The following is a 26,956-nucleotide window of genomic DNA, read 5'->3' on the forward strand; positions in this document are numbered from 1 at the left end:
GTGACCCGGAAGAGCCAGAAAACAGGTCTTTAGTAGGCACTTGAGTTTGGGGATGAGTGGGAAGCAGCTGGGACTACCTTTGCTTCTTCCTTCACCCTAGTCTGCAGATATTCACACCTCGTGGACTGACCAGTCCAAAGATGGGGAACGGTGTACCCAGTTAGTTACAGTCCCCCGCCTGGCCCTGGCACCTTCCCCCTCACCCCTCCCTAGCCGCAATTACTTCAGCGCCCCACCTGCTCCGCAGCTCCGCCCAGCCGCCGGACTGCCTGGTGCGGGCCACACCCTCTCTCCGCTGGGGACCCCGCCCCTCAGCACGCGCCACGGGCCGGCCCCCCGCCCCGCCCGTCACGTGACAACCCCGCCCTCCACGCGCGTTCGGATTGGCAATCCTGACCTAGGGGGGTGGGATCCTCGTACAGCACTGCCCCGCAACGCGACTGCAGTTTTCAAACCTCAACTGTAGGATCCGGACACTCTCTCCGCTGCGGTCGCTGGGAGCCACCTCACAGGAGGCCAGGTCACAACTGTTGGCCGTTGTCCGGAACAGTAAAAGTGGGTCCTGCTACGCTCGGAGCTACCCGGCGCCTCACCGGGCTACAGCTGGCGAACGCGTCCTGTCGTGGCCACCGGCGTGGGGCGGGACGGGAGCCCCCTTGGAGGGGCCAACCCCGAGAGAACCTGCTGCGGCCCGAGCGGTAAGTGTCTTCCTCCTCGCGTGTCCGCGGGACTGCCGGGATTAGCGGGTATACTGGGGGCTGCGACTCGTGCCCCTGGACCAGCCCCCTTTACCTTCAGTTCAGAGACCCCGAAGGTGGGAGGGGACCTTGGGAGGGATCCGGGCGGTGTGGGCGGGTCCGGGGTCCCCTCGGACCCGCGGCCTGGCGGAGATGGGCTCGACTCCACCGCCCCTCAGGTGGCTCGACCGCTCCGGGCCCCTCTCCGCATTCCGGCTGGAGTCCTTGCCTGCCTGGTTCCTTCAAGTACGGCGCGGGGGGGGGGGACCGGCGGTCCTCCGGACACCCTTTCTAGCCCGGGAGCGCGTCTTTGCGAGTGTGTGTGTGTGTGTGTGTGTGTGTGTGTGTGTGTGTCTGCGTGTGCACGCCGTAGCCTGGTGGGCCCGGGCTCTCCAGGGGTCGCGTCCCGCGGAAGCCCCCTTTCGCGACCGCTCGGGTCCTTTCCCTGTCGCGTCGACGTGGTCCTTCGTGTCCCTCCCGACTTCACAGCCGTGGTGTGGGCACAGGACGTATTCACTTCTGGGCTCGTGGACACGTACTGCTCACAGCTGCCTTTCGACTAGAAAAAGTTTGTGCTCATCTTGTGGGGCATTTTCAGTTGCTCCTCGTGAACAGTTTTTAAGTCAGTGAATAGAAAAGACGAGTTGCGGTTGTTTCAGTGATTTTAAGCGCTCTGATTTTATTTGGACGCCCTGTAAATCACGTTAGTGTACACGACTTATCCTCAAACTGGACAACTACGTGATGGCTACGATTTGACATGTACTCAGCTCTTTGTTTTATTATAGGGAAAAGCTCTTCATTTGAATTTCCTTAGAGGGATAAGTAGAGACAACGTTGAAAGGGACTTTGTGGCAACCAGTAGCTGATACTAGTTCTTTCTCTTTTGTGTGTGTGTGTGTGTGTGTGTGTGTGTGTGAGATGAGACGAGAGGCACTCCAACATCAATTTGCAAATTGAAATTAAGAAAAAAAAACATTTAAAAAATCCACCACATACTCATCAAATTTCAGTATTAGGTCTGTGTATGACATTCACTGATTGTCAACGTAAATGTTTTTTATCTGTGGTACCAGTGATACGTGGAACCTGCAGTGATGTTTGATATGATACGGCCCCTTTAGGGTCTCAGGTCTTTGGAGAATATGTGCGCTGAGACAGCGCGGTGAACAGAGATGATGGACAAGTGACAGCATATGTAACCTGACATTTAGAGCCCAGGAGCACAACTTTTTTAAAGGAAATGATGATAAACTTACTTTCTCATTGATACACCATTTTATAGTTTTATAGTGAACTGTCCAGAAGTAGTTTTCCACAACTTCTACAATGTTTATTTTATAAATATTAAACCATGTACCCATAGAATTACATATTTTTGGAAAAGCAGGTCCATAGAAACGGTGCCCTAGTTTAAGACCGCTTTCTTCCCCCTACCTCCTCCTCTGTTCAGTATTTTAAAATGGTTCTCATATTTTAATAATTGGAGTTGTTATTAAGTAGCTCCTTTATTTTTTAGATACATACACATTTTAGATCATTTTTCTAAACTATGGATCCAAAATTGAGGTGAAGTATACTTGCATGGCAATATATTTGAGTTTTAAAAGGGAAATTTGTGTGATAATTTGAAGGCCTTTTTTGTACAAACAGAATGGTTGCTCTTTCTCTTGGACTCATGGAATAGTGAATTACAATTTGGTTAAGATAGAATCAGTTTTTAAGGAAAGCTGAGACTTGGCTAATTGATTACTGTGTCAGCACATTAATGACAAGTCTGAAGAAGATACAGGGATTTTATGGACTGATTCTAATCAATTTTACTTTTAAACTTGCACTGACAGTGTTTTACTGTTGTTAAGTACACATTTAAACATATTTTGAAAGCTTTGGTTTGAAGCTGTTTGATAAATTATAAGAGAGAATTTTCTTGTCAACATTTTCCTGTGTTAGTTTTAGAGCCCCAACTTAAAACCCAGGAATTAAGGAAATCCATTGCTAAGACTTTCACTTAATCCTAAAATTGTCTTAGAATTGCATGTATTATTATATTGTAGGGCATATTTCCTGTACATAAAATTGGCAGTAAAGAACAGTGCTTTTAGATTTGCCACTTTTAAAGGATTTTGATGGATTCTTAGTTTTTTCAAAGAATTCTTTTGCATTTTCGCAGGTATTGATTGTGTTGGAAATATTAACAGTCATTTTATGTGCTTCCTTTTCCACTTGGGAAAACTGTAAATGTTTTAGTTGCTTTAGTTTGCCACAAGGCTGATGACAAAATTCAGTGATTTCATTTTTAAGTAGTTTATATTCTGTGACAGGCTATAATCAAAGGATATTTCTTTGAATATTTCAATGAACAAATGTACTTATAAATTAACTTACAAACATGTTTTTGTCTAAATATGTTATGATAAATGTTAAAATTTTCAAGAAATATTGTTAAAATTTTTAAAAATTTATTTGATTTCTATATCCTGTTTCTCCAAATACATTTAACCTTGCACTTCATTGCCACTTGAAACATCTAACCTGGTCAGTTTCTTTTAATATTTACATGCAACATATTTTGGTGCACCCTGACCCTTAGCAACTTCTTCCCCAAAAGAGGACATAGTTATACTTTAAGCATTTAAAAATTTTAATATTAACAGTGAGATGGTAACTTTATCTTTAATCCATACAGAAACATAGTCCATTTTGCATTAGAATAATTACTGGATAAACAGTACTTCAGCTATAAGTAAACAGTATTTTACAACAGAAACTTAATTTTGCATCTGATTAATGGTAAGCACTGTTTTTTGGCCCACTACATTTCCGTTTTGCAACATCTTCCTATACTGTTTCACAATTACAAGGTTTGATTCTTCTTCTGAAGTTAGAAGAGAGGACGCTAGGCCTTACATGGAATCAGGCCTGGTGGTGTTACCTGGAATTTCAACTCTTGGGTACTGTGCACTAGACCAGTTGGACCAGAGTCAGTTACCTGGCTTCCCAGAGTGACTTTCAAAGGATTAAATTCTTAAATTATGCTTTCTATTCAATCTTAAAAAAATCTCTTCCTTGAAATTGGAAAACATTGTCATCCCTATGCTTACACCAATACCTTTACTTCTAATCAATGACTAATTAAAACTGATCCTTCTGCCACACTAGCAGAAAGTTCTTCCTTTATTTTGATGGATGCTAGATAAATAAATCTCCAGTTCTTCTGTTTCCTAGGGAAAACGTGGTAGCTATAAATGCCCCTGTAGAAAGGAGCTGTTTTTCTGTAATCTTGTGCCTCACTTTGCTTTCCATTGCCTTTTTTGTTGTTGTTAGCAAAATGATTTAATCAAAACAAGTTTATGTGTTGACACTTATGGCTTAAAGAGATTAAATCTGTCCAAATTTTAATTGTACTAAGGACCAAACAGATATAATAGTGAGAGTTCCCTCAAAAGAGTGGGTCCTAAGTTCCTTTATAAGACCTCTCTTGCTTTCCATTGCCTTTCAAATTTACTTCGTGAAGATCTAGATTGATCAGGCCTTGACAGGACCCTATCTGAATTTTCTGATTGAGGTAGTTCTTAAAATATTGATCTTCTTAGCTGAAGTAGGTATTTACATATAAACAGGTGGCCACATGGTCTGGAAAGACAGGTAAATACAAAGTAAACGGTCTGAACAACTTTACCCTTATTTCCAGACTTTGGCTATCCTGTTTAGAATTGAAATTCTCTAATAATAATTTAAAACATACCTTATTTTATTTAGCCAAATACTGAATTAAGCAGATACTAGCTGCATTTGAACCTCCAATACTATAATTTCAAGATGGATCTCAAGTTTTGCAAAAATCCTTGATGAGATATTTCTTATTCTTGCTGTATTTCATAATTCTTGTAATTCAGTTCACCAAACATTTAAAAAATTCCTACCAGGTTCCAGACACCAGGCTAGGAGTTTAGACACAAAAGTAAATGGTTACTGCGCTTTAGACTAACATAATTGTAGTCTAACATGTTAGATGTTGAGGTAAAGAGATATGTCAAGAGTCCTATTTGAAGCATAAACGAAAGACAGTTAGCCCAACCTGTGGATTTCAGGCAAAGCTTCGGTGGGGAGATGACATTCTATGTTGAGATATGAAGGATGTGTAAGAAAATTTTGCCATTTAAGGAAAGGTAGAGAGGATGTTTCAGACAGAAAAATATAACAGAGATGTGGAGGCAAAATATGAGGTATGAGTGTGGCAGGAAATGAAGCTGGTGTGTTTCTGGCCTCAAGGGCTTTTGTATATGATGCTGGAAGATTTAGCTTATAGGAACTGGGGAGCTAATGAAGAGATCAAAGCAGACAATTTAATTTTCTAGTTATTTTCATTTGTTGTATATGATATAATCTTTTTTTATAATACATTTTTGCTTGATAAGTTTGAAATGAATGTCATGATGAATATTTTTAAAATAGAGCGTTTAGAGGTTTTTAGGGATTATTTACTTGTCTTTTGATCTCATTTACGTTCTCCCTTCAAGTAAGTTATGGCCCACATCAAACCTAACATTTCCTTCTTTCACTGATCATACCTGATTTCTTATTGTAATTACTGTAACGGGAGTTAATGAAAAAAAATCTTTGAAAACAAGTTTGAGATACCATTATTCCTGATAGTGCTATGTAATTGAAAGCTTAATTGTATCTTGCCTACTATAACTGTTTCTAGCGTCTGATTGTGTCTGTAATTGTGTACACATGCACACTCACAAATTTACCTAACTACATTAAGATTTATTGTATTAGTATAGCCTAATAATATGTTATGAAATAAACTTCAAATGGAGTGAGACATATTGGTAAGTTAGAATCATTTATAGGTCTGTGAATCATAGTAGAAAACAAGGAAAAGTCTGGGATTATTTGTTGGAGTTAAAGAGAATTTGGTGGGAAACTTAAGAAAATGCAAGGAGTGACAGCATAACCTTCATGTACCCAAAGACTAAATCTTCCATGACGGCAACCAGGAGTTTGTGGAGAGCTTGGAGGATGGTGTTATTCATGCTCCACTATATGCAAAATTGGCCAAAGGAGAGGAGGTGGAAAAATATCTAGGCTGTGGGAACTAGTTCAAGTGTAGTGAATTGAAGGAAAGTGCACTTAAGCGATGCTCTATGGGTGCCTAAAGTGGTTTGTATTATAGCTACTGGATTAGCAATAAGTAGAGAAATATCAGGTTCAGTCTTCAGAAATGTGTTATTTTCTCTGAGATGTGCCTTGTGTGTCATCACATTCAGAGTCATAGTGAAATGTATCACAACCAAAAAAATGATTTTTGTATTAACATGTATCTTAAAAACTGCTGATTGCCCAGTGCTGTTTTCAGCTCCATTTATAGTCATACCTACAAATACTTGTGGTTCATTATGATGACCGACAGTACATGTGAGGGAAGGAAAATTTATTAGGGTGAAAAACAAATACAAGCCAATGTCCTGTATTAGGAAATACTACTAAGCAGCTTAAGTAATTAAGCCCTATTTATATTATCATTATCCATTTCAGTCCTTTTTTAAAAAATCTAAGTTCTTTTTCCTTCTAATATAAGTAAATAATAGGCATTATAAAACTTAATACTTAACAGTATATTTGGATATCACATGGTGGATGTTTTTTGGAGGGGTCCCAGGATGAGTCTGGAGTTTCATGAGTCATAACAAAGGCATATATGTCTTAAGGGTACAAATTGTTGTTCATTATATAGAATTATAGCTATAGCATTAATTCAGAATTTCTTAAATTGTTTTTTTTTACGCATTATTAAACCAGACATTAATTCTTGCTTAGTCTTTACTCTAAATACTTGTATGGTCTCTGCATAAGAGCTGACTTGCTTGGATAATGAACACCATCTGCTCTGTATAAATGCAAAGAAAACATTGAGGCCTTAAAAAACTTGAGCAATAATGGCTCTAAAACTTCCAGCCTAGTAAACCATTAATGTGTAAAGAGAAGTTTTGCTGTTGCAAATGGGTAAGTTTCTGCATTTAGAATCATCATGTATATTTACAGTCATCTTTTTTACCCAAAGGCATTTATTAATTTTTGTTGATTATTAAAGTAGTACCTGCTTAGTGTAGATAACTTAAACACAGGAAAGTATAAATACTGCCATAATCCTACCACCCAAAGATAACCATGGTTGGTAACATTTGGCCATAGTTTTCCAGTTTTACTTCTATTTGCTTTTATATTTTCCTACAAAATTATCAAATTGTATACAAAGTTTTATATCTTCCTTTTTGCTCTTAATATTGGTTAAAATGATTCTTTTTAAATTTTGTAACACTTTTAATAAGACGGGACCCATATCAGTATACCTGAACTCTAAACAATGGGGAACTGAAGTATCAAAGGATACACATTAGGGATTATATGTAATAGATAAAACCTCTTAAATTTTCTTATTTCCTTTATGCAATCAATGTACAATATGTAAACAAAACTGAGTTACTTATTAAGCAAATATTTTTGCATATGCTGTCTTCTCTTTATCTTTCTGTGCCTTTGTCTTTTGTCTGACTTTCAGCAATTCTGCCTGGATAGCTTTATCTTCTGGTGCTGTCTCCTGAGCTTTCTTAAGATCAGCCAGTGCTTGATGGTATTCTTTTAATCCTTGCCATCCTTGAGTTCAATGGTACAGTGCTTTGGTATTTGATGGGTCTGTTTCAAGAGCTTCCAAACAACTCAATTGCTCCTTGCCAATTTGACATCGTCAGTTTATAAGCACCAATATTCAGCAGGAAGCTTAAAGGTACAGGTTGCATCTTCAATCTGTTAGATTGATGCAAAAGTAATTGCGATTTTTGCAATATTTCTAACCTTTTAAACTGAAGTTACTTTTGCACAGCCTAATATATCTGCTTTTTCAATAACAGCCTTTTAACCTTCCCTGTACCTTAAAAGTTTTGTATATTTTTTCATAGCTATCTCCCAGTTCTGGGATTTGAAAAAAGTATTTGCAATGTATTTTAAGTCTTCTGTTATTAATAATATTTTATCTACATCTTTTAAATGTGTATTTGCATCCTCAGGGAAATCTGAATGACCAGAACCATCTTTTGGGAATATTCCCCTATCATCCCCTTCCTTCATTTCTCTGCATTCTGCAATAATGCACAATTTGGCAGGTTTTTCACCTTTCACTTCTGTGTTTTCCAGAATTCTTGCCACACCCACTCCTTTAATTACTTGGCCAAATACCACGTTTCCCGTTCAAATGAGGAGTTGGAACTGTTGTGATAAAGAACTGAGAACCATTTGCATTGCAGCCTGCATTTGCTGTGCTCAGTATACCCTCCTAGTCATACTTATAATAGAATTTTTCATCTTCAAATTTTTCACCGTAAATACTTTCTCCACCTATCCCATTCTGATTTGAGAAGTCTCCACCCTGAATCATGAATTTCTTAATAATTCGGTGGAATGGGCATCCTTTGAAATGGAGAGGTTTCCCAGTGAGGGGTCCAGTGTCTTTTTATTCTGTACACAATGCATAAAAATTTTCTGCAGTTTTGGGTACAGTATCTTCAAATAATTCTGAGGCGATTTGACCAACTCACTCACTTCTGATGTCCACATCAAAGAAGATTCGGGGGTTACTGGAGTTGAAGGTCTTCGCTTGGGGAGATGGATGCCATTTTGACTTGCAGGCACATTTGGAAGCAGGCTCAGAGCACATCGGGGCTGCCCAGCAGCTGAAACCCAAGAGCAGCTCTCTCAGCCAAGACCTGGAGGCCAAAACGATTCTTTGAAAGCACAATTTTGAGTATATAATACTCTATTATTTAGGTGTATTTAACCATTTCCCTATTGTTGGACATTGGTATTCATTCATTCAACAAGTTTTTAATTATTCTCAGTATTATAAATCTTCATTGAACATAAATCTTTGACTATATCTAAGACCCATATTGACTCTTGAAACTTGAAAGCAGAAAATACTTATTCGCTAAATATGTCTCAGTTCTACTAGAGTTCTTATGAATAGATTACTTTGTAGCTGATATATTATAGTATGAGATAAACATCTTAGATTCTAGATTGTAGATGAGGTGAACGTCTTAGACTCAAGAACCTATATATATATGTGTGTGTGTATATATATATACTCTGTCTCCAGTTGAATTTGATGTGTTCTTGTTCTCATGTTTCGCTAGGCTTGACTGATGAACACTGTTGGGAATGTAGCCCAGTTTGTACCCATGATACACAGTATACCCTTTTTTTTTGTATATATGTTTATAGCATAAATGTGATCATAAACATGCATATTCCTAGACTTCTAAATTTAGGAAAAAAAATTTTAAAAGCCCAGAAATGACCTAAAAAAAGAAATAGATTGAGCACAGAAATTGGTAACTATTGATTTTTCAGAGAGGAATATGTGGCCAGTGAAACTGGGTGCCATCAGAACTAAGAAAACACAAATAGTTCATCAAAACAGAAAAAAAAAAGACAAAATTTTAAGAGTTGAGTTTAAGCTAACGTGGATGAATTTTATATACAGAAGCAGGGTACAGGTACCCAGCAATGGCAAGGGATTGCGTAGAGAGTATCTTTGGGTAGAATATTAACAATATTTAAGTGTTGAAGAATCATGATATAGTTTCACAACTATCACTATACCAGTGTCATTCAGCATGAATTTATTGTATTTTATTGTTTAATCTTTAGAGCTCTGTAAGATTGATTCTATTACCACGCATACTTTAGAGGCAACAGAGTTGAAGCTTTCCTCTCTACTAATCAGAGAAATGTATGGTAAATCACAAAACTCCATTTATCTTTATCACACTTGGAATAGTCAAAATTAAAAGTCTGAACAGAGCTAATGTTGGCAAAGAAATAAATGATAAACCCTCCCACCCAGTGCTAGTGGCAATATAAACTGGGGATCGAAAAAAAGGGACCAATTTCAACTGTCTGTGTCTTTTTAATTTAAACAAAATATGGCAAAGGAGTAAGATTGAAAAAACAGGTGTTAAAATATTTGTATCCCTCTCTATACATTTGAAATATTTATTTGTTTATTTTTAAGTAGCTGCCATAACAAAGTACAACAGATTGGGTGGCTTAAACAACAGAAACTTCTTTTCTCACAGTTCTGGAGAGTAGAAGTTTGGGATCAGTGTTGGCAGGGTCTGTTTCTTCTGAAGCCTTTCTCTTTCACTTATAGATGGCCTTTGCCCTGTGTCTTCACGTGGTCTTCCCTCTGTTTCTGTGTCCTAACCTTGTCTTTTTATTAAAGACAGCAGTCCTATTGGATTAGGGCCCACCATAATGACCTCATTTTTAACATAATCACCTTTTTAAATAAAGGCCTTATCTCCAAACACACTCACTTTCTGAGGTTCTAAGGGTTAGGACTTTAACATATGAATTTTGAGGGGAAGGGCGTAATTCAGCCCATAACAGCACAGCAGTGAAGTTAAATAATTTAGTTAGCTGCCCCCAAAACTAATTAGGGCTTTGTTTCTCCACAGACTTAAAAGATTTCGAGAAAAAAAAATTGCGGATTTAAGAATAAATCCAAGAAAATATAGAAGCTGAAGACACTGAACTCTAATCACACTGCTTATTTGCTAAGTTGAGTATAGTTTGCATTTGGATTTAGGAAGCTAAACAGTATGTCAAGTAGGAAATGAGAGGAAAAATGTGGCAGAGAAGGAACAAAAGCCTTAAGGGGTTATTATAAGAGGGTGCTAAAAGAGTAATACTGGGTCTTTTATTTGATAGGCCTAGCTGAAAGTCAGAAGTATCTTAAAATATATAGTCTGATATTATTATATGAATTCTGTTAATATTAAATAGTAGTTTTGATGTTAAAATGGAATACATGTAAATATCACAAAGTTCAGATAAATATGAGCTGCAAATAGATACAAATCAGGACTCCAGAATAAGGCTTTTTGTATGGTCAGTCACCCATTCAACAAAATTGTAGAGCTCTTCGTACATAGCAGACTCTGTGCTAGGTTCTGCCAAAGGAAAGAAACTCTAAGACCTATGAAAGTTTCTGAATTTAGTAATGAACTGTAGACAGTCTGTGAAACAAGTTCTATTTCTCGTAGTCATTCAGATGTCAGTAGTATAACTCCCAAAAGGTGAACTCACCATCAAATTTGTTTGGCCACGTGAAATTAAATTTAAAACAATCTTTACTTTGCTGTGTTAATTATATTGCTTTATGTTAACTTTAAAGAATGAGAATTTTAAAATGATATTGAATGATTTCTTGTATGTAAATTTTATTATAACTATTTTTAAAGAATTTTGGCAGTCTCACAGATTTTTTACAGTAATTTTATTCTGAAAGAAGTCAGTAATTTAGTTCATGTGCCATAGAGGTGATACCAGTTTATGTGTGTGGTTTTATTTTTTCCTTGTGTGGAATGAATGTGCTCTTTAAATCTTCTTTTTGGTTATATCTTGCAGCTATATTTGGAGCTGTGTAATGTAATGTACATCCTGTCTAACATTTTTTTCTTAATTGCATTTAAGTTATATCCTGTATCTTCTCTTTTTTTCAATAGGTAAAAATAAGTGACTAAAGAAGCATATCTGGAAGTCATCTAACATGTCGAGGAGAAGATTTGATTGCCGAAGTATTTCAGGCTTGCTAACTACAACTCCACAAACTCCAATAAAAATGGAAAACTTTAATAATTTTTATACCCTTACATCTAAAGAGCTAGGAAGGTAAGGAAACTTTATGATGTATATGCTGCTTAAAGTCACATTTTGGACTTGTGTGTCTATAGTTATATAAAACTCATCATCTCTCCTGTTATTATACAGGGTCTAGTCCTAACTGGTTTGGAAATCAAATCATTGGAGGGTTAGTGAGTTTATACGCTATTTCCCACCTAGCTTCAGAGCTGCCAACAGGAGGTTAAGGTTCTTATTTGAGCCTGAGCGTGGGAAGAGGCCGCTTAGCATAGCGAACTGCCAGCAAATTCTGAAACATTTAAATTACTGTACCTGTTGGTGCTGTAGCTTCCTCATCTGAGAAATGGGGATGAAGATAATTGTATCTATCTTATATGATTGTTGTGAGGACTAAATTAGTTAATATTTGTAAAGTACTTGGTGCTATATAAATTATTAAATAAAAAATTCCTCAAATATTGTGCTCGGCCAAAAAATAAATAGGGAGATTCTCTTCGTTCCTAAATTAAGAATTAACTGATATTTGACAGTATAATTTTGTATGACAAAGAATATATGTTCAACCTGCACTAATAATAATAATCTGTTTTTACTTTACCAAGGTATAAATCACATAAGGCCAAGGGATGACCAAGATTATGAGACCATTTAGCTCTACCATTTTAATATATATGGAAGTTATAAAAAATATACGAAGTTATATATTCAGAATCTTTAAAAAGTTTTAAAAACTTTTCAGAATGTTTTTAAGAAATTGTTCGAAATATACAATTATTTCTCTTTGCATTGTAACAGGAAAGCATGTTTTCTGTTAGTTGCCTATATCTCACATAGAATAGTCAGAATCTTTGCATTGGAAGGACTTTGGTGGTCAGTGTTCTTTCTAATACAATGCCTATGCAGTGTAGCAGTCTTTCCTGTCACTCTCCTGACAAGGTGTTTATCCAGCCTCAACTTGAATGCTTCACTGATGGGGAACTCACTACCACAGAATGTGTCTGTTCCATTTTTGTGGGCACCTCTTAAGCACAGAAGGTTGTTTTCTACTCTGCTCACATCTTCCCAATAGACCCGGTTCTCCTTTTGTAGCTGTGTATAATGTCCATGTGAAAATCTTTTAGATATTTGAATATGGCTAGATACTGCCAGTTTTCTTAAATGCTCATCCTATGGCCTGATTTCCAGATAATCTTCCTTGATCCAGTTACCCTCTTCTGAACCACTTTTCACTGTCAGTCTTAAAATGAGGAGATCTTGAATCGACACAGTATTGTTACTACCTTACTGTCTACAATACAACAAAACTATTGCAGTAGCCTTAGATGCCGTTAGGAGTTTTCTTTCTTTTGTTTCAACAACCTTTTCAAATATGTGTCATATGGCATCTTTTCGTATATTAGTAAAAACAGATTAAGCTGGAAGTCAGTTGACCTATCTTTACTCTGAATCTAAAGTTGTCTAAAGTTGTGTGATTTCCTTTTCTTTAAGATGAAAGGGTGGACTAGATGTCTCCAAGTTTCCTTCTGTTGCAAAAATGTTTGGAAACTGCTTTGAGCAGGTAACTGAACATGCCTGGAACAGTACACACAGAGGGCTTACTTTTCTGTTTTTCTAAGTTACTCTTTTGATGAATAACTGTATATACATTTCTTAAATTGACCTTACAGAATAAGGGATATTATGGGGGTTAGAAAGTCTATGAAATATTTTTTTCTTTGAGGATTTTGGAGAACTTAAACTTTGAGTAGAACAATATTAATAATTCTAAATTGTTTTACAAACGAGGTGCCATCATAAATAACAATCATAAACTTGAATCAGATATACTTTTAGAGCAAAACATTTTAGAGCAAAAATTCTTGACATAACTGATTAAAACAAATTCAAATTGCTTTATGATTGCTAATATCCCATCTTCTAATATCTTTATAAAAGAGACCTAATATTTTTCTTTTAATTGACATGGGCTAATGAGTCACATGGTAAATATTAATATATCTAATTTGTAAACTATGAAAAATTAGAAATCACGATCTTTCATCTGCCAAGGACTTGCTTTTAGTTCTTTGAATATTGTTACCAATTTTAACATTCTATATTTTTGTGAAATGGAAATTAGGATCGTAATTGTACATTTTGAAGTGTATAAATGTGTAATTCTAGCATATGAACTACAAAGTTATCTTTCTAAATCAATTGCTTTTTATTAATTTTATGAAGTTAGTGTTTTAGAATTTATTTTCCTTTAGCAAAGTGAAAAAACGTGAAAGTTAACAGTTCATTTTTGGCTATTCTCAAAACTCTTTGCATTGTTCCTGTTTTTTAACATGTTGGGTAAGTTTTTTTCTACCCTTCCCCCAAAGAGGCAAGATTTCATAGGCCTTCTGTGGTCAGAAGGGTGAGGCAGATGCAGAAATAAACGTCAGCTTCCTTTGTGGCTTACCCTCCCCCCTCCTTTCACATTTTATTGTCTATTCTAGAATGCAGAAGGGTAACTACTAGACCTTTTCATTGCTGGGAAATCTAGTCAGCTTTGCCTTTTTAGGGTATGAGTTAATTATTGTTAAGGGTTTTAAGTTTTCTTAAATGTTTGTGTTATATTTGATACAGGAATATTATGTATTGAAGTTTATTTTTTATACTTCTGAACCACAATTAGTGTAGAATAGAAATCAAATACTTGTGTTTTTCCTAAGTGATCTGATAATTATGGTGAAAATATTTACCTTATTTAATAGTATATAAATGAATATATATGTAAAGTTTTATTGGAATCCCAAGTTTTAAAAATATAAATGCTGTTAAGTACAGTATTCAAAATAGCACAGTGTATATGGTATTATGTATAGTAGGTGCATAACTAGCATTCATTCAACAGATATTTTAGTTTCTATTATGTGTTAGCAAAGTGTAGATTTTATAATTACTGTAGTAATTAGGACACACACGGTCTCTGCATTCAGGGGGCTTTTACTTAGTGGTGAACACTGTCAAATACATAATTTGATATCATGTAGTCACCTTTACCCTGGATTAATGAGAACTAGTTTAAGAAAGGGTCTTTAGAATACCTGAAATAATTAGATAAAAAGTGTTATTTAATTTTGCTCTTTGTTTCAGGAAAATTCTGGCTTGTAGATATATTCATAAAATTACAGGCAAACTAAATTGTCACAGTTAGTGTTACAGATTATATGAACAATGTTCTTGGCAACTAGTTTCTGTTTCCTAAGTTTCAAGGTGGATTTCTTCATAAAACTCAAAATTTCCTCTTTTAGACAAATTTTTGCTTCTAAATCTTAAGAATTGTTAGAAATAAATAAGTTGCACTTCTTAAAACAACTTTTAAAGGGAAGAATCTCTTTGTAGGGGTTAGAACAGAAAGTTTGAAATGCATCAATTTGTATTCCTTCTGTATATAGTTAGAAAATATCTAGTTAAAATTAAACAACCTCAAATCATAAATGAAAAGTTCTTTCAAAGAATCAGGTTTGTGCATGCAAATTTATTTAGTATATTTTGATAAATGTAGAACAGTCAAATTATAGCTTGGTCACTTTTTTTTTTTTTTTTTGCTTTTTGGAATTAGTAGCTATACTTTTTCAGCTTGATTTCCAGTGTATTTCATTGGCACCGATTTGGAGGAAATTTGGGGAATAAAGAGTAGGAATCTTTGTCACCCTGGTCCTTGAGAAAAGCCAGTAAAACATAATGTATTTTGTTCCTCACCCAAAATCCAAATTCCACATGTATTAAAAATAGTTTTCCTTGCTAAGCACCTGATATACTATGTTAGAAGTATATCCTAAGGGGAATTGGGGCAAGAGGAGTTGTGGAACAAAAGTTGCTTTCTGAAGATCCTTTATTTATACCTGATTTGTTAGTATTTAGAGAGTAACTTGAACTTTAGGATAGAGATTTTTAATTTTGGACCCTGAACTCAGGCTTAGAAGATATAGGAACAAGCTTCAAGATCTTAAAAACCCCTGGAATTGTATGTAAAACTTTCTATTGAAGAGCATGTGTACATTTTTCTGAGTAGGCAGTCAATAGCTTTTGTTAATTTCTTAAGATAGTATAGCTCAAAATAGCTTTAGGTCTTTGGGAAACTAGATTTTGGACAACTGTAGGCTGAGAATACACACATTTGCCATTGTCTTTAAATTTTGGCTGAGACGCTGAGAACTCTATTAGAGAAAGCTAAACACATACTTATTCCTAAAATGATAAACGTCGTTGTAATGGGTGTGTTTGTACATAGCTATTGATAACCATTAATTTTCTTGGTTGATGGTGAGTGAAGTGTCTTTAGATACTCTCCATAGCACGTACATACCTTTGATATCTATTACAGGCTTCATAGACTACTGAACCATACTAAGAGATTTGCTGGTAAAACAACTGACAAATTATGATAGAAAGTTTCAAAGCTTGTTCAAAGGTGTTGAAAGGCAAAGTGATTATACTAATAAAAATAAATGCCAAATACCCGTTTTTGCATTCATTTTTAATTTTTTGTATTTGAGGAAAAGCTAAATAGACCAAGATATATATCCTCTCTGGGATCTGCAAAACAGAGTACCATTTACTATATATAGGATTGTTGTGATAACTTAAACATAGTGATTTATATCAAGAGTATAGCATGGAGTTGGAACACAAATGAAATCTTCCCCTACAACGATAATGTATTATATTAATAGTGAAGAACAAATATAATTCAGTCTTATCCTGTTATTACATTTGCCATTTTCACTTTTATGTGATAGTACTATAAATTTTATAAAAGTACATGAAGCAGTTAAGAAATAAGAAGAATAAGAAGAAATAAGTTAAGAATAAATTCTGGGCCATGATTTTTTGAAAGGATTGACTTTAAGTTGGAGGTATAACAATATTTGTATTATGTTAATATTGTTCTTTATGGGAATGTTAAAACTGTCCTCATTTTTCTCCCCAGAGGGAAATTTGCTGTGGTGAGACAGTGTATATCAAAATCTACTGGCCAAGAATATGCTGCAAAATTTCTAAAAAAGAGAAGAAGAGGACAAGATTGTCGAGCAGAGATTCTACATGAGATCGCCGTCCTTGAATTGGCAAAGTCCTGTCCCCATGTGATTAATCTTCATGAAGTTTATGAAAATACAAGTGAAATCATTTTGGTATTAGAATAGTAAGTATGCAATTTAATAAATTTAAGCAAATTTATAGTACCTGTTTTAATTGGTGAGATAGATGACTTGACATGTCAAAAATAAGGATGATTAAAGTATGACAATAATTTGTAAAGATTCCTGATGGTAAAATATTAGAGGGTCATAGTTTATATTCAGATATTTTCACAAGGCTAAATGTACAGCCCCACATACACTAAAATTAATTAAATAGCACAGAATAAACAAATGACAACGTAATGTTTGGGGAATGTGTTGACATGAGAATACTTTGCTAATGGCACAGAAATTTGATGCACTTTTTTGGAGAACAATGTGATGGGCAAATAGAATGAAATCATTTATATATTTTGCCCATCTATTTGAAAAACCCATCTAAGGAAATGACCCAAGGAGACTAGAAAGGTAAACTTGCATTAAGATATGCCTGGCTCATTGTTCGTTAAAGAAACACATTTATTTAGTAGATGTGATGTGCAGAAAGCTATGTTAGGAATTGTAGAAATAACAAAATAATATCTCTTCCTACAAGTCAGTGAAAAGTTGCAAACACCCAAATATTCATCAGGTGGGGATAGAGCATGGTTAAGCTAACTGGTTTGTTAACCAATATATTGACATGTGACTGTAAAATAGGTGTTGCATGAAAGTCTGACAAATTTATTACAAAATACATGCTTGAACATCTGCAACAATTGGAAGAGATCAGCTAAATTTGTGTTTAGTATGCTTTAGATTCTGATGGTTTTTAGTAAATAAATATTTTATAATAAACTAAAGAGATAAGTATTTGTTTTAGAAAAAAATGCATAATTCTTTATAATTCTTTGTAACTCTTTTTAGTAGGTAATCTGCATCATTTTTTGAATTTAAGAGTACATTCAGCTAATTTTAGTATTCAGTTATCTTAAGGATGAAGAGGTTTGTTTATATAATACTTATATATTAAGAAATAAATATGTTTTTGTGTCAGGAAAGTTGATTGCCTAGAATCAACTTGTAAATAAAAATGCTTATTTTGCAAAATGTTAAACTGACAAGTAGTTCATTTAAGAATAAATACTGTGTACATTTCCCAGAGCACTGATGTACCAAATAAAGTATATTATAGCACCTTCAAAATAAATTAAAATTGCAGAGGAGCCCAGAACATTACGAATACGATTTCATTTTTCACACATTTTGTGATTATTTTTGTCAGATTCTTCAGCTGACCTTTAAAAATTTATCTACTTGAATGATACTACAAACATCTGCATGTTTGACTATGTGAAAAGTAGCTAACATTTTTCCAAAACAGTAATGGGATTCTAGGTTTGAAGGGTGAATATACATAATAGGAGCATTGTCCACTTTCATAAAATCCTCTTTTTGGGGTTCATCTAAATAGCAACAACAAAATGCATCAAAAGTTTTTACACGTATTGTGGATGGACCATGTTCATACTCTGCTAACTGATTGGACCCTACCCAGTAACTAAGTTCCTTATGGGAAGAAATGTTAGGGAGCCTCTGTACCTTGTAGCTGAAGTGTAGCAAGCACTCAGTAAATATACTTTACCTGAGCTATTCCCAAACATACCTTATAAGTTTGATGAATAACCATTTAGATTTTTTTTTTTTTGCAAGATGTCTGACCAACAAATTTATCCTATTTATTTAGATTTGGTCCTCAAAAAAAAAAAATTCTGTTCAGTGATATTTCTATTTTATAGATGGAGAAGTTCAAATAAGTGACTAATCTTAAGTTATATTGCTGATAAATAGCAGATTTAGGATTTAAATTTAGGTCATTTGATTCTAAACCTAGGGATTTTTCACTATGCCTTTGTCAACATTCTTTAGATTTTTAATTCTTAAACAAACAAAAAAGATTTGGGTTCTGGCCCCAAATATGTTTTGTGAAGCTGCAAAACAGAATATTGGTTAAGAATGCAGAGTACAGATTCAGATTCTGGCCCCTCACTTTACTATGCAACCTGTACATGTTTCTTATCTTCTTTGTACTTGTTTCTTCATCTGTAAAATGGGAATAATAACCACCTACTATATGGTTGTCATGAGGATCAAAATAAATGATATTTATACCCATATATAAATGAATAAAATGGAGATGCAGAGCTGAGCTATTAGTTAGCTATTTTTATTGCAATATTAAGGCAATTATTATTGAACTATAAAACAATTCAATTTTATTTATTAAATATTCAAGTGTTAATACCCAGAATTTGAAATATTCTTGTCATTTACTTTATTCCTTAAACATCACAGGCACCTCCTCCCTCCATTCTTTAAATGTGTATATATGGAGACTAAAGTTTAGATGGCTGTGTGTCTTTTACTTAACAGCTATACAGTATTTAAAAGTGTCATTTCAGTGGTTTTTCAACTTTCTATTTAAATTTTATTTCAGTGCCGCAGGTGGAGAAATTTTCAATTTGTGTTTACCTGAGCTGGCTGAAATGGTCTCTGAAAATGACATTATCAGACTCATTAAACAAATACTTGAAGGAGTTTATTATCTACATCAGAATAACATTGTACACCTTGATTTAAAGGTAATGAATGTAACATGTGATTTTAAGTAACACTACACCTCTGTTCCTTCCCCGGTCTTGATTGCACAGTTACAGGCTGGTATTGTTAGGAAATAGCAGTTAGACCATGCTGGCCTAGACTGCACTGGGTGTGCTCTTTGTGTTACATGGACTGCATTTTGTACTGGCAGAGAGGAGAGGACTGCATGTTTGAGCAGCTCACATCAATCACTGGGCTCTTAAAACTATCATTTCTCGGTGTTCTAAGCCTTTAATCATTCCACTCCATCCCACTCTTACATCCTGGATCTTCTCTTCTTATAAACGGTCTTCCTCTAATATATTCAATTCTGATCTCTATCTCTGAAGATAACCACCCAATCCTCATTCTTTTGCTCCCATCATACTCATTCATCTTTCTCTTGAGGTCAGTCTTTTGGCTCCTCCTTTTCTTCCCCCAGATCATTCATGCCCCTTTCCCAATTCCTGACATCACTTCAACCTCTCATGTTATTATCCTGTCTCCGTATGCTTCCTCCATAGCCACTCAAGGACCTTAAAATCTGAATTGATCTGTGTCTTATCTTTTGAACATGGGCCTCTTTTCTTCCTGTACAATCTCGCTTCCATACACCACCCTACCATGGGTCTTACTGTCTATGCTACAAACCTGGGAATAGTCAGACCCGATACCATCACTCTGTGCAGAAGCATTTTCTATTTCTGGAAATGTATGCATTTTTATTCCCTCATGCCTTCTTTCATGCTGTTGCCCATAGCAGCTTTCTAACTGGCATACTCCTATTTATCCTTTAAGATTCAGCTTAAGCATGATCTCTACTGGAAAGCCTTCTTGGACTTTCTTTTGGGCAGAATTAAGTAGTCTTTATTACCAAGCATTCTATATGTCATAATCAATTTCTCTATGTGTCCATCTTTTCCCTACACACCAAGAGTCCTCTTTGAGCATATATTTTTTTACTTTATTTATCATTGAATGTATAGTTGCTCCTGTATAGGTTAGTAAATGTTTAATGAATGACTCAGTGAAATATATAACTAAGCAGTAAGTTCCACTTAATTTACCTCTGATCTGAGACTAGTATACTTTTATTGTCGTATATTACTGATCATTTTCTTTTTGTTGTGCTTTTTTAGCCACAGAATATATTATTGAGCAGCATATACCCTCTTGGGGACATAAAAATTGTAGATTTTGGAATGTCTCGAAAAATAGGAAACGCATGTGAACTTCGGGAAATCATGGGCACTCCCGAATACTTAGGTAAAAATTTCCCCTTAATTTCTACACCATTTTGAAATGTGTTAACTAAATGACATCTATATAAAACTGTACTTTAGAGCATGTAATTCCAGGATATGTATTTGGTTCATGTATTTTAGTGCCTTGAAATCTGGTTATGACTCACTTGAAGGAACTGTAGTGAATGTGGGAATATTGAGGTATTCACAACAATTCACAGGACGTCGGACATATAAATTAAAAAATTTGATATTTGTGTGTAAAGGCTTTGTGCATAAAGAAAAATGGGTGAAAGGGAAGTTAGGGAGCAGGAGAGCATGGAGAAACGAAAATCAAGGGGCCTATGATGGCCTCTGAAGCTGCGCTATTGGACAGACATCACTTCTCTTTCTGTCCTGGGCCCAGCTCAAAGCTGCTGATAATACAGATATCTTCAGTTTGCAGCAATTATTAGCCGAACTCCTTGTTATTTGTTGCTGCTGCTTTAAAATCTGAGGTTTTATATAGGTTTATAAAAGGATTTTGAAGAAGGGGGTTAAGAAAACCTATGATCAGATAATCTTGGGATATTGTACTAAACCAACAAATTTAATTATGCAGATGAAAGATTTTGAAGTAACATGATAATTTAAAGTTTTTTTTAATTTAATAATCATTGTATACTTTTTTTGTTGTTGCTTATATTGATATCCTCAGACAAGCTTTGAAAAGATACAGCTAAACAGTTGCTACTCAGCGAGGCAGCTGACTCTCCTAAAATGAAAAACAAAGCAAATTAGTAACTTTTGAATGATAATAGAAGCTGTAGTGTCCTAGAATAAATTATTGTAATTATAGATAACATAGCTCACAAAAGTATATGAGCAGGTTATAGGTGGTACAGTGGCAGCTGACAATATATAGTGACTCAAAAGCTTTATTAACAAAACTGTTGACTTTGGAAATAATTTCTTTTGGAGAAAGTATAAAACCATACTGTGAAACAAAAATATTATTATTGAAGCATAAACCTCAGTTCGGACTCTACTAATTTGAAATTTATGGTAATGTTTAGACAATTTATTTTACATTTTTTAAAACATTTAGGCAAGGGAGGAGACAGTGGGAAATTAATTGCTTTGGAAATTATAGGTTTTTGATCGTTTAAGGGGGATATTTAATCGACTTGAAAATCTAAAGCACTTCTAAGAAACATAATTTGCTCATAATGTCATTGTAATGCATATGATTCTATCTACCCTGAAAAGAAGAACTTAAATCTATCTAATGAAATAATGCAAAGTAATTCCTAACAGTAATAAAAGAAAATTTTAAAAAGATTCTTGCTTCTAACATTTTATTTCTTCATAACTATTTTTTCTGAGAATAATCTTAATGATTAAAACGAAAAAAGAAACTACATAGCTGGTTGTCACTCCAAGAACATTATTGGTGCTTTTGAATCACGTGGTTATATAATTTGCTCAACATTAGATATGTTTAAATGTCTGATCACAGCATAATTAATACGATGTTAAATTTCTATTGATCTTATATTAGTAGTTCTTTAAAATTAAATCTGGTTTTAATTTAATGTAGTTTTCATGTTTTTAAATTTATATTGAATTTGAATTTTATTTTCTCTTTCAGCTCCAGAAATTCTGAACTATGATCCTATTACCACAGCAACAGATATGTGGTAAGATATTTTTAGTTACCTAAATGTCTTTGTTAAAATTTCCGTAGTATATATATTCTAGGGTTCTTTGATTCCAAATGTAAATAATAAAACTTTCAAGTGAAAAGATTTTATTCAAGTGTCATTATTATGTCACAGGAAAACATTTACCTGTCCATTCTTTCTAAGTAACACTTTGGCTTTGAGCCAAAGGTACAGAAATAAACACGCAAATCCCTTTCCTGGAGGAAGACTCAGTCTAGTAAAACAACAACACAGTCACGGTATTGTACTATATGTTCTATACTGCATTAAAATGCTACTTAATAAGCTTGGAGGAAGCAGCAGACAAGCACCAGATCTAGACCTAGAAGAACTAGGAAGGTGTTTACTAAGCAGAAAAATGAGGTCAGGTCCATGCAATAGTTTGGTTTTATGAGAGTATGTCATAAAAAGTACACACTCTCATAAACTAGGATATCGTTGAGGTTTTGTGACTAGCACAGAGAAATCACGGGAAGTAGAGTGGAGCTGATAATGGAACTTTACTGGGACCACCGTGGGGCTCTGACTCCATAGGCCAAGTGGAAGAGTTTGGATTATTCCCTGTGTTCCATGGGACTGGAATGGGTTTGCCAAGGAGAAGGGGTCCTGGGGCTAAATAAGTGGGTGAAACATGTACTGTATGTATTGTTTTTTTCTGGCTCCTGAGCTGAGGACTAGTCATTAATATAACTTAACGCTCTGAAAAGTTGTGCAGTGAAAACAAAAATCTGCCTTCCCAACTTTGTGCTTTGCCAATTTTTCAGACTCTGTTTGCACAAAACCCCTTTTTATGTCATTGGACACTACTTGGGAAATGCTGCTCTCTGAGCAGATTTGTGTACTCCCTAATAAGTGTCTGTGTGAAGAGCAGACTATAGGTATAATGATATATATTTAATACATAATGTTTATAATTATATAACACACATATGCATTCTCCTCGTGTTCTTTTTTTACAAGGCAAACTTTGACATAGCACATTATTTTAGTTTTAATAATATGGGAACTTTGAAAAGCAATTTAATCTATAGTTTAACTGTATAGGTTTTGAGGAGAGGAATATGTTGAGTACCAATTTTACTTGATATAAATGTTTTAAGATTAACACACATTTTAAATTCCCCTCTTCTCCCTTTTTTGTTTTTCAGGAATATTGGCATAATAGCCTATATGTTGGTAACTCATACATCCCCATTTGTGGGAGAAGATAATCAAGAAACATACCTCAATATTTCTCAAGTTAATGTAGATTATTCAGAAGAAACTTTTTCATCAGTTTCACAGCTGGCCACAGACTTTATCCAGAGCCTTTTAGTAAAAAATCCAGAGTAAGTAATAACATTAATTTGTTTAAAGACTATTACAAAATAAATAACATGCCTATGAAGGAATATACATTCTAAAATGGTATAAAATTATTACAAGTATGGTATCAGGTAAAATGGGGAGGAAGTTATGAGAGATGGTTATATAAATTCATAACCTCAAATGTAGAAAATATACAACAGGAAATTTTGGAGTGAAGAGAATATTTGGGTTATTTTTCTCTCAATCTACTACTAATCGCTGAAATTTCCTAAAATAATTAGAAATAGAAGGTTTACAATATGCGTGACTGTTGTGAATGATTCATAGTTGAATAATTATAGTTATGTAACAAGTACAAATTACTACTGATCGTTAAGGATCCAATGCTCTTGGACCTCCTCTAAAGAAAGGATTTGAAACTATGGTTTAGGACTCTTACGTCACTCATTGGCAACTTATGAGCTGGAAACGAAAAAGCTGACTTCCATGTTCTTTACCAGGATCAGCCCTATTTACTTTAAAATGGCCTGACCATACTTAATGCAGAAGCTGTGTTATAGTGCTTTGGGCTGGATTCCTGCTTTTATTACTTCTCAGGTCTTTTATTTTGTGATGATTACTTAATCTCCTGGAGGACACAGTTTCCTTATCTGTTTAAGCAAAAAAAAAAAACCTCATAGATTTGTTAATTGTTTTATTGGCTAATGCAAATCCAAACAAACTCTCACTGGCTATATTTTAGACATAATTGGTTATTTAGTAGAAATAGTAATGATGTTATTTGTTTCTGGTTAGAAGCACTTTTCATTTTGTTAAATATTTTTTTACCTAGATTCTAACATTTCTATAATAAGTACATTAACTTTTTATAATAAAAAAATGAACATAAAAACAAAGACTAAGGAAACATGTTCTAATGGTAATGGTGGCTGTGTGAAGGTTGGAGTTCTAAGTACAGACAGGTGTTTTCCTTCCTTTTGAAATATTGTGATATTTGACCGTTTCATATTACTTTCATAATGGAATAAATACAACATTTAAAAACTCAAAATGTTAGGTAAACATCATTGAAGGGTAGCTTTGGTTTCAATATTTAGCAGTTACTGCCTTTAAGAACACAAAATAACAATAGATATTATAAATTACATATATTTTCCTTCAAAGGGTTTATAAACCAAAGAGACTTTATAATTTTACTAATTTTTATTTGTGAAGCTCACATACGTTCTTAAGCCCTTCAACTGGTTTCATTTGTAAGCCCCATGATAAATGGAATTTTCAGCACATGTCAGAATTAAAGAACTTTCTAGGTACTCCGTTTTCCTATTATTATTCCCTTCTGTACTAATAACACTGAGTATGTGTTATTTTCATAATAAATAAAAAATATATTGAACTGCAAACATTTCCAACTTGATTTTTAGTTCTCAATTTTCTCTTGATGCTTTCTTTCAAGGAAAAGACCAACAGCAGAAATCTGCCTTTCTCATTCTTGGCTACAGCAATTGGACTTTGGAAACTTATTTCACCCTGAGGAAACTTCCTGTTCCTTTCAAAGTCAAGATCATACAGTAAGGTCCTCTGAAGACAAGATTTCTAAATCCTCTTGTAATGGAACCTGTGATCGAGAAGACAAAGAGAATATCCCAGAGGATAGCAGCATGGTTTCCAAAAGATTTCGCTTTGATGACTCATTGCCAAATACCCATGAACTTGTTTCAGACTTGCTCTGTTAGCACTTTTGTCTTTGACTCATTTGGACTGAATTTGGAATTTGAAATTCGCTCCAGTGTGAAATTGTGTTTTGTAGCTTAATATATGGCATGTTTATGTTGTAAATGTTTATGTTGCACTTTTGCCTAAAAGAATTTAGGGAATTATTTTAATGTTAAATTACTAGTTACTGGCATAATTTCATTTCCTATCCTGAGAAGTTAACCAATGCAGAGAGGAAAATATTTAAATATATGACCAAAAATAAAAGTGTGCATGTGAGTTTACATTTATTGGAAGACTTTAAATTCAATGGATTTATCAAAATGTTTTACATATCAGGAAAAAGAATGATTTGGATTATACTATGGTTAATATAAACAACAAAATGAAGACATTTGAATTTTTTTTTAATTAAAATTTGTTGGGGTGAAAATGGTTAGTAAAATTACATAGGTTTCAAGTGTACAATTCTGTAATACATCATCTATATATCATATTGTGTGTTCAACACCCAGAGTCAGTTCTCTTTCCATCACCATATATTTGATCCCTTTTTACCCTCTTCTGCTATCTCCCAACATTTGAATTTAATAGATTCTCTAAGGTCAGTTCTATATCGTGCCTCTATTGAGACAAAATTTTGTTTAGACTAACACTGTCAAGTTTAAGAAAGAATATTTTATAGATGCTCAGAAGCTATTTTACATTTAAAAATATTTTTCAATCACAAAAATTATGAAACTACAAAAGATTTCCATTATACAAATATATGGATTGCTATATGAGATAGATCGTTTACAGAGCAAAGAGGGAGTTAGAAACCTGATTAGGAATAATCTGTACAAATTAGAGCAGAGGAAAGAGTAACATGCCTTTTTAACTCAAATGTCCTTTGCCTACTCAACATCCTTCAGATTTAATAAGGTCTGACAGATGGAGAATATATGGTATACAAGTGTAAAGGGTTTTCACCCTCCAGAATTTCTAGAGTAGAAGATAACTTAGGTAAAACTGAATGTACTCTGTTTTCAGTCAACCAAACGTATTTATTAATTGAGTATAGAAGAAAATGCTGACAGACTTAGGCAACTTAACAGTATTTTAGATGTCTTCTAAGTCTTGGAATACAATCCAGTCATTCAAAGTTCTAAAAGCATGAATAAAAACAATCACAGCACCAGGAGAACTATTAACACAGTGCCAGTCTAGCAAGGTGGATGTGATCATAAAACATGATGATATCAAGCTCTTCTAAAGTTCTTGTGTAAAATTCCTAGTGAGTGAGCAGATGAGGCTAAGCAGAAGGCCACCTGCAGAGTGGGCTTCAGTGGTCTTTTGCTGGAATTAATGCGAGGAAGAGTTTAAGGACAGCAGAATGTTTGATCAGTGGCCAGTGACTATTTCAGCCTTAGTAGGGGGAAATTCCTCCTTTTGGGGTAATCTTTGGTGATGTTCCACCTGGTGACTTAAAAAAGTCTGTTATGTTGTTATGTTAAGATAATTGTAATCTCATGACCATATTACTATTACCAAAAGAAATTATATTTTGACAAAAAATCCTTGCGTGTTTCCCCCTTTGAATTATACATTACTCTAAAACCTTTAACTTGTTGAAGTTTAGTAAGATTCCAAATAACTTAAAACTTTTTAATAACTATCAGTTCACTTTATTTGGTTAAATGGTCAATTTCTTTTATATCTCCAGCATTTCTTAAAGGAATATGATTTCTACTTGTGTGTGTGTGCATATGTGTATATATATGTATAGGTGTTTGTATATATGTGTAGGTAGATAAAATACAGTC

The 26,956-nt window shown here is 34.6% G+C and overlaps 1 protein-coding gene and 1 pseudogene across 1 annotated transcript; one reads left to right on the top strand and one right to left on the bottom strand.

Moving 5' to 3' along the window:
- The first annotated feature begins 432 nt into the window (after positions 1-432).
- Positions 433-26,332, top strand: STK17B (serine/threonine kinase 17b). The gene is made up of 8 exons (XM_033112581.1): positions 433-698; positions 11,315-11,480; positions 16,411-16,623; positions 19,038-19,182; positions 20,320-20,446; positions 22,055-22,103; positions 23,276-23,455; positions 24,892-26,332. The coding sequence occupies exons 2-8, from the start codon at positions 11,359-11,361 to the stop codon at positions 25,169-25,171; spliced, it is 1,116 nt and encodes a 371-aa protein (XP_032968472.1). The 5' UTR covers positions 433-698; positions 11,315-11,358; the 3' UTR covers positions 25,172-26,332.
- Positions 7,237-8,533, bottom strand: LOC117026094 (peptidyl-prolyl cis-trans isomerase D-like; annotated as a pseudogene).
- Positions 26,333-26,956: the final 624 nt, after the last annotated feature.

The sequence above is a fragment of the Rhinolophus ferrumequinum genome, chromosome 8 (assembly GCF_004115265.2).
Source record: "Rhinolophus ferrumequinum isolate MPI-CBG mRhiFer1 chromosome 8, mRhiFer1_v1.p, whole genome shotgun sequence".
Lineage (NCBI taxonomy): Eukaryota > Metazoa > Chordata > Mammalia > Chiroptera > Rhinolophidae > Rhinolophus > Rhinolophus ferrumequinum.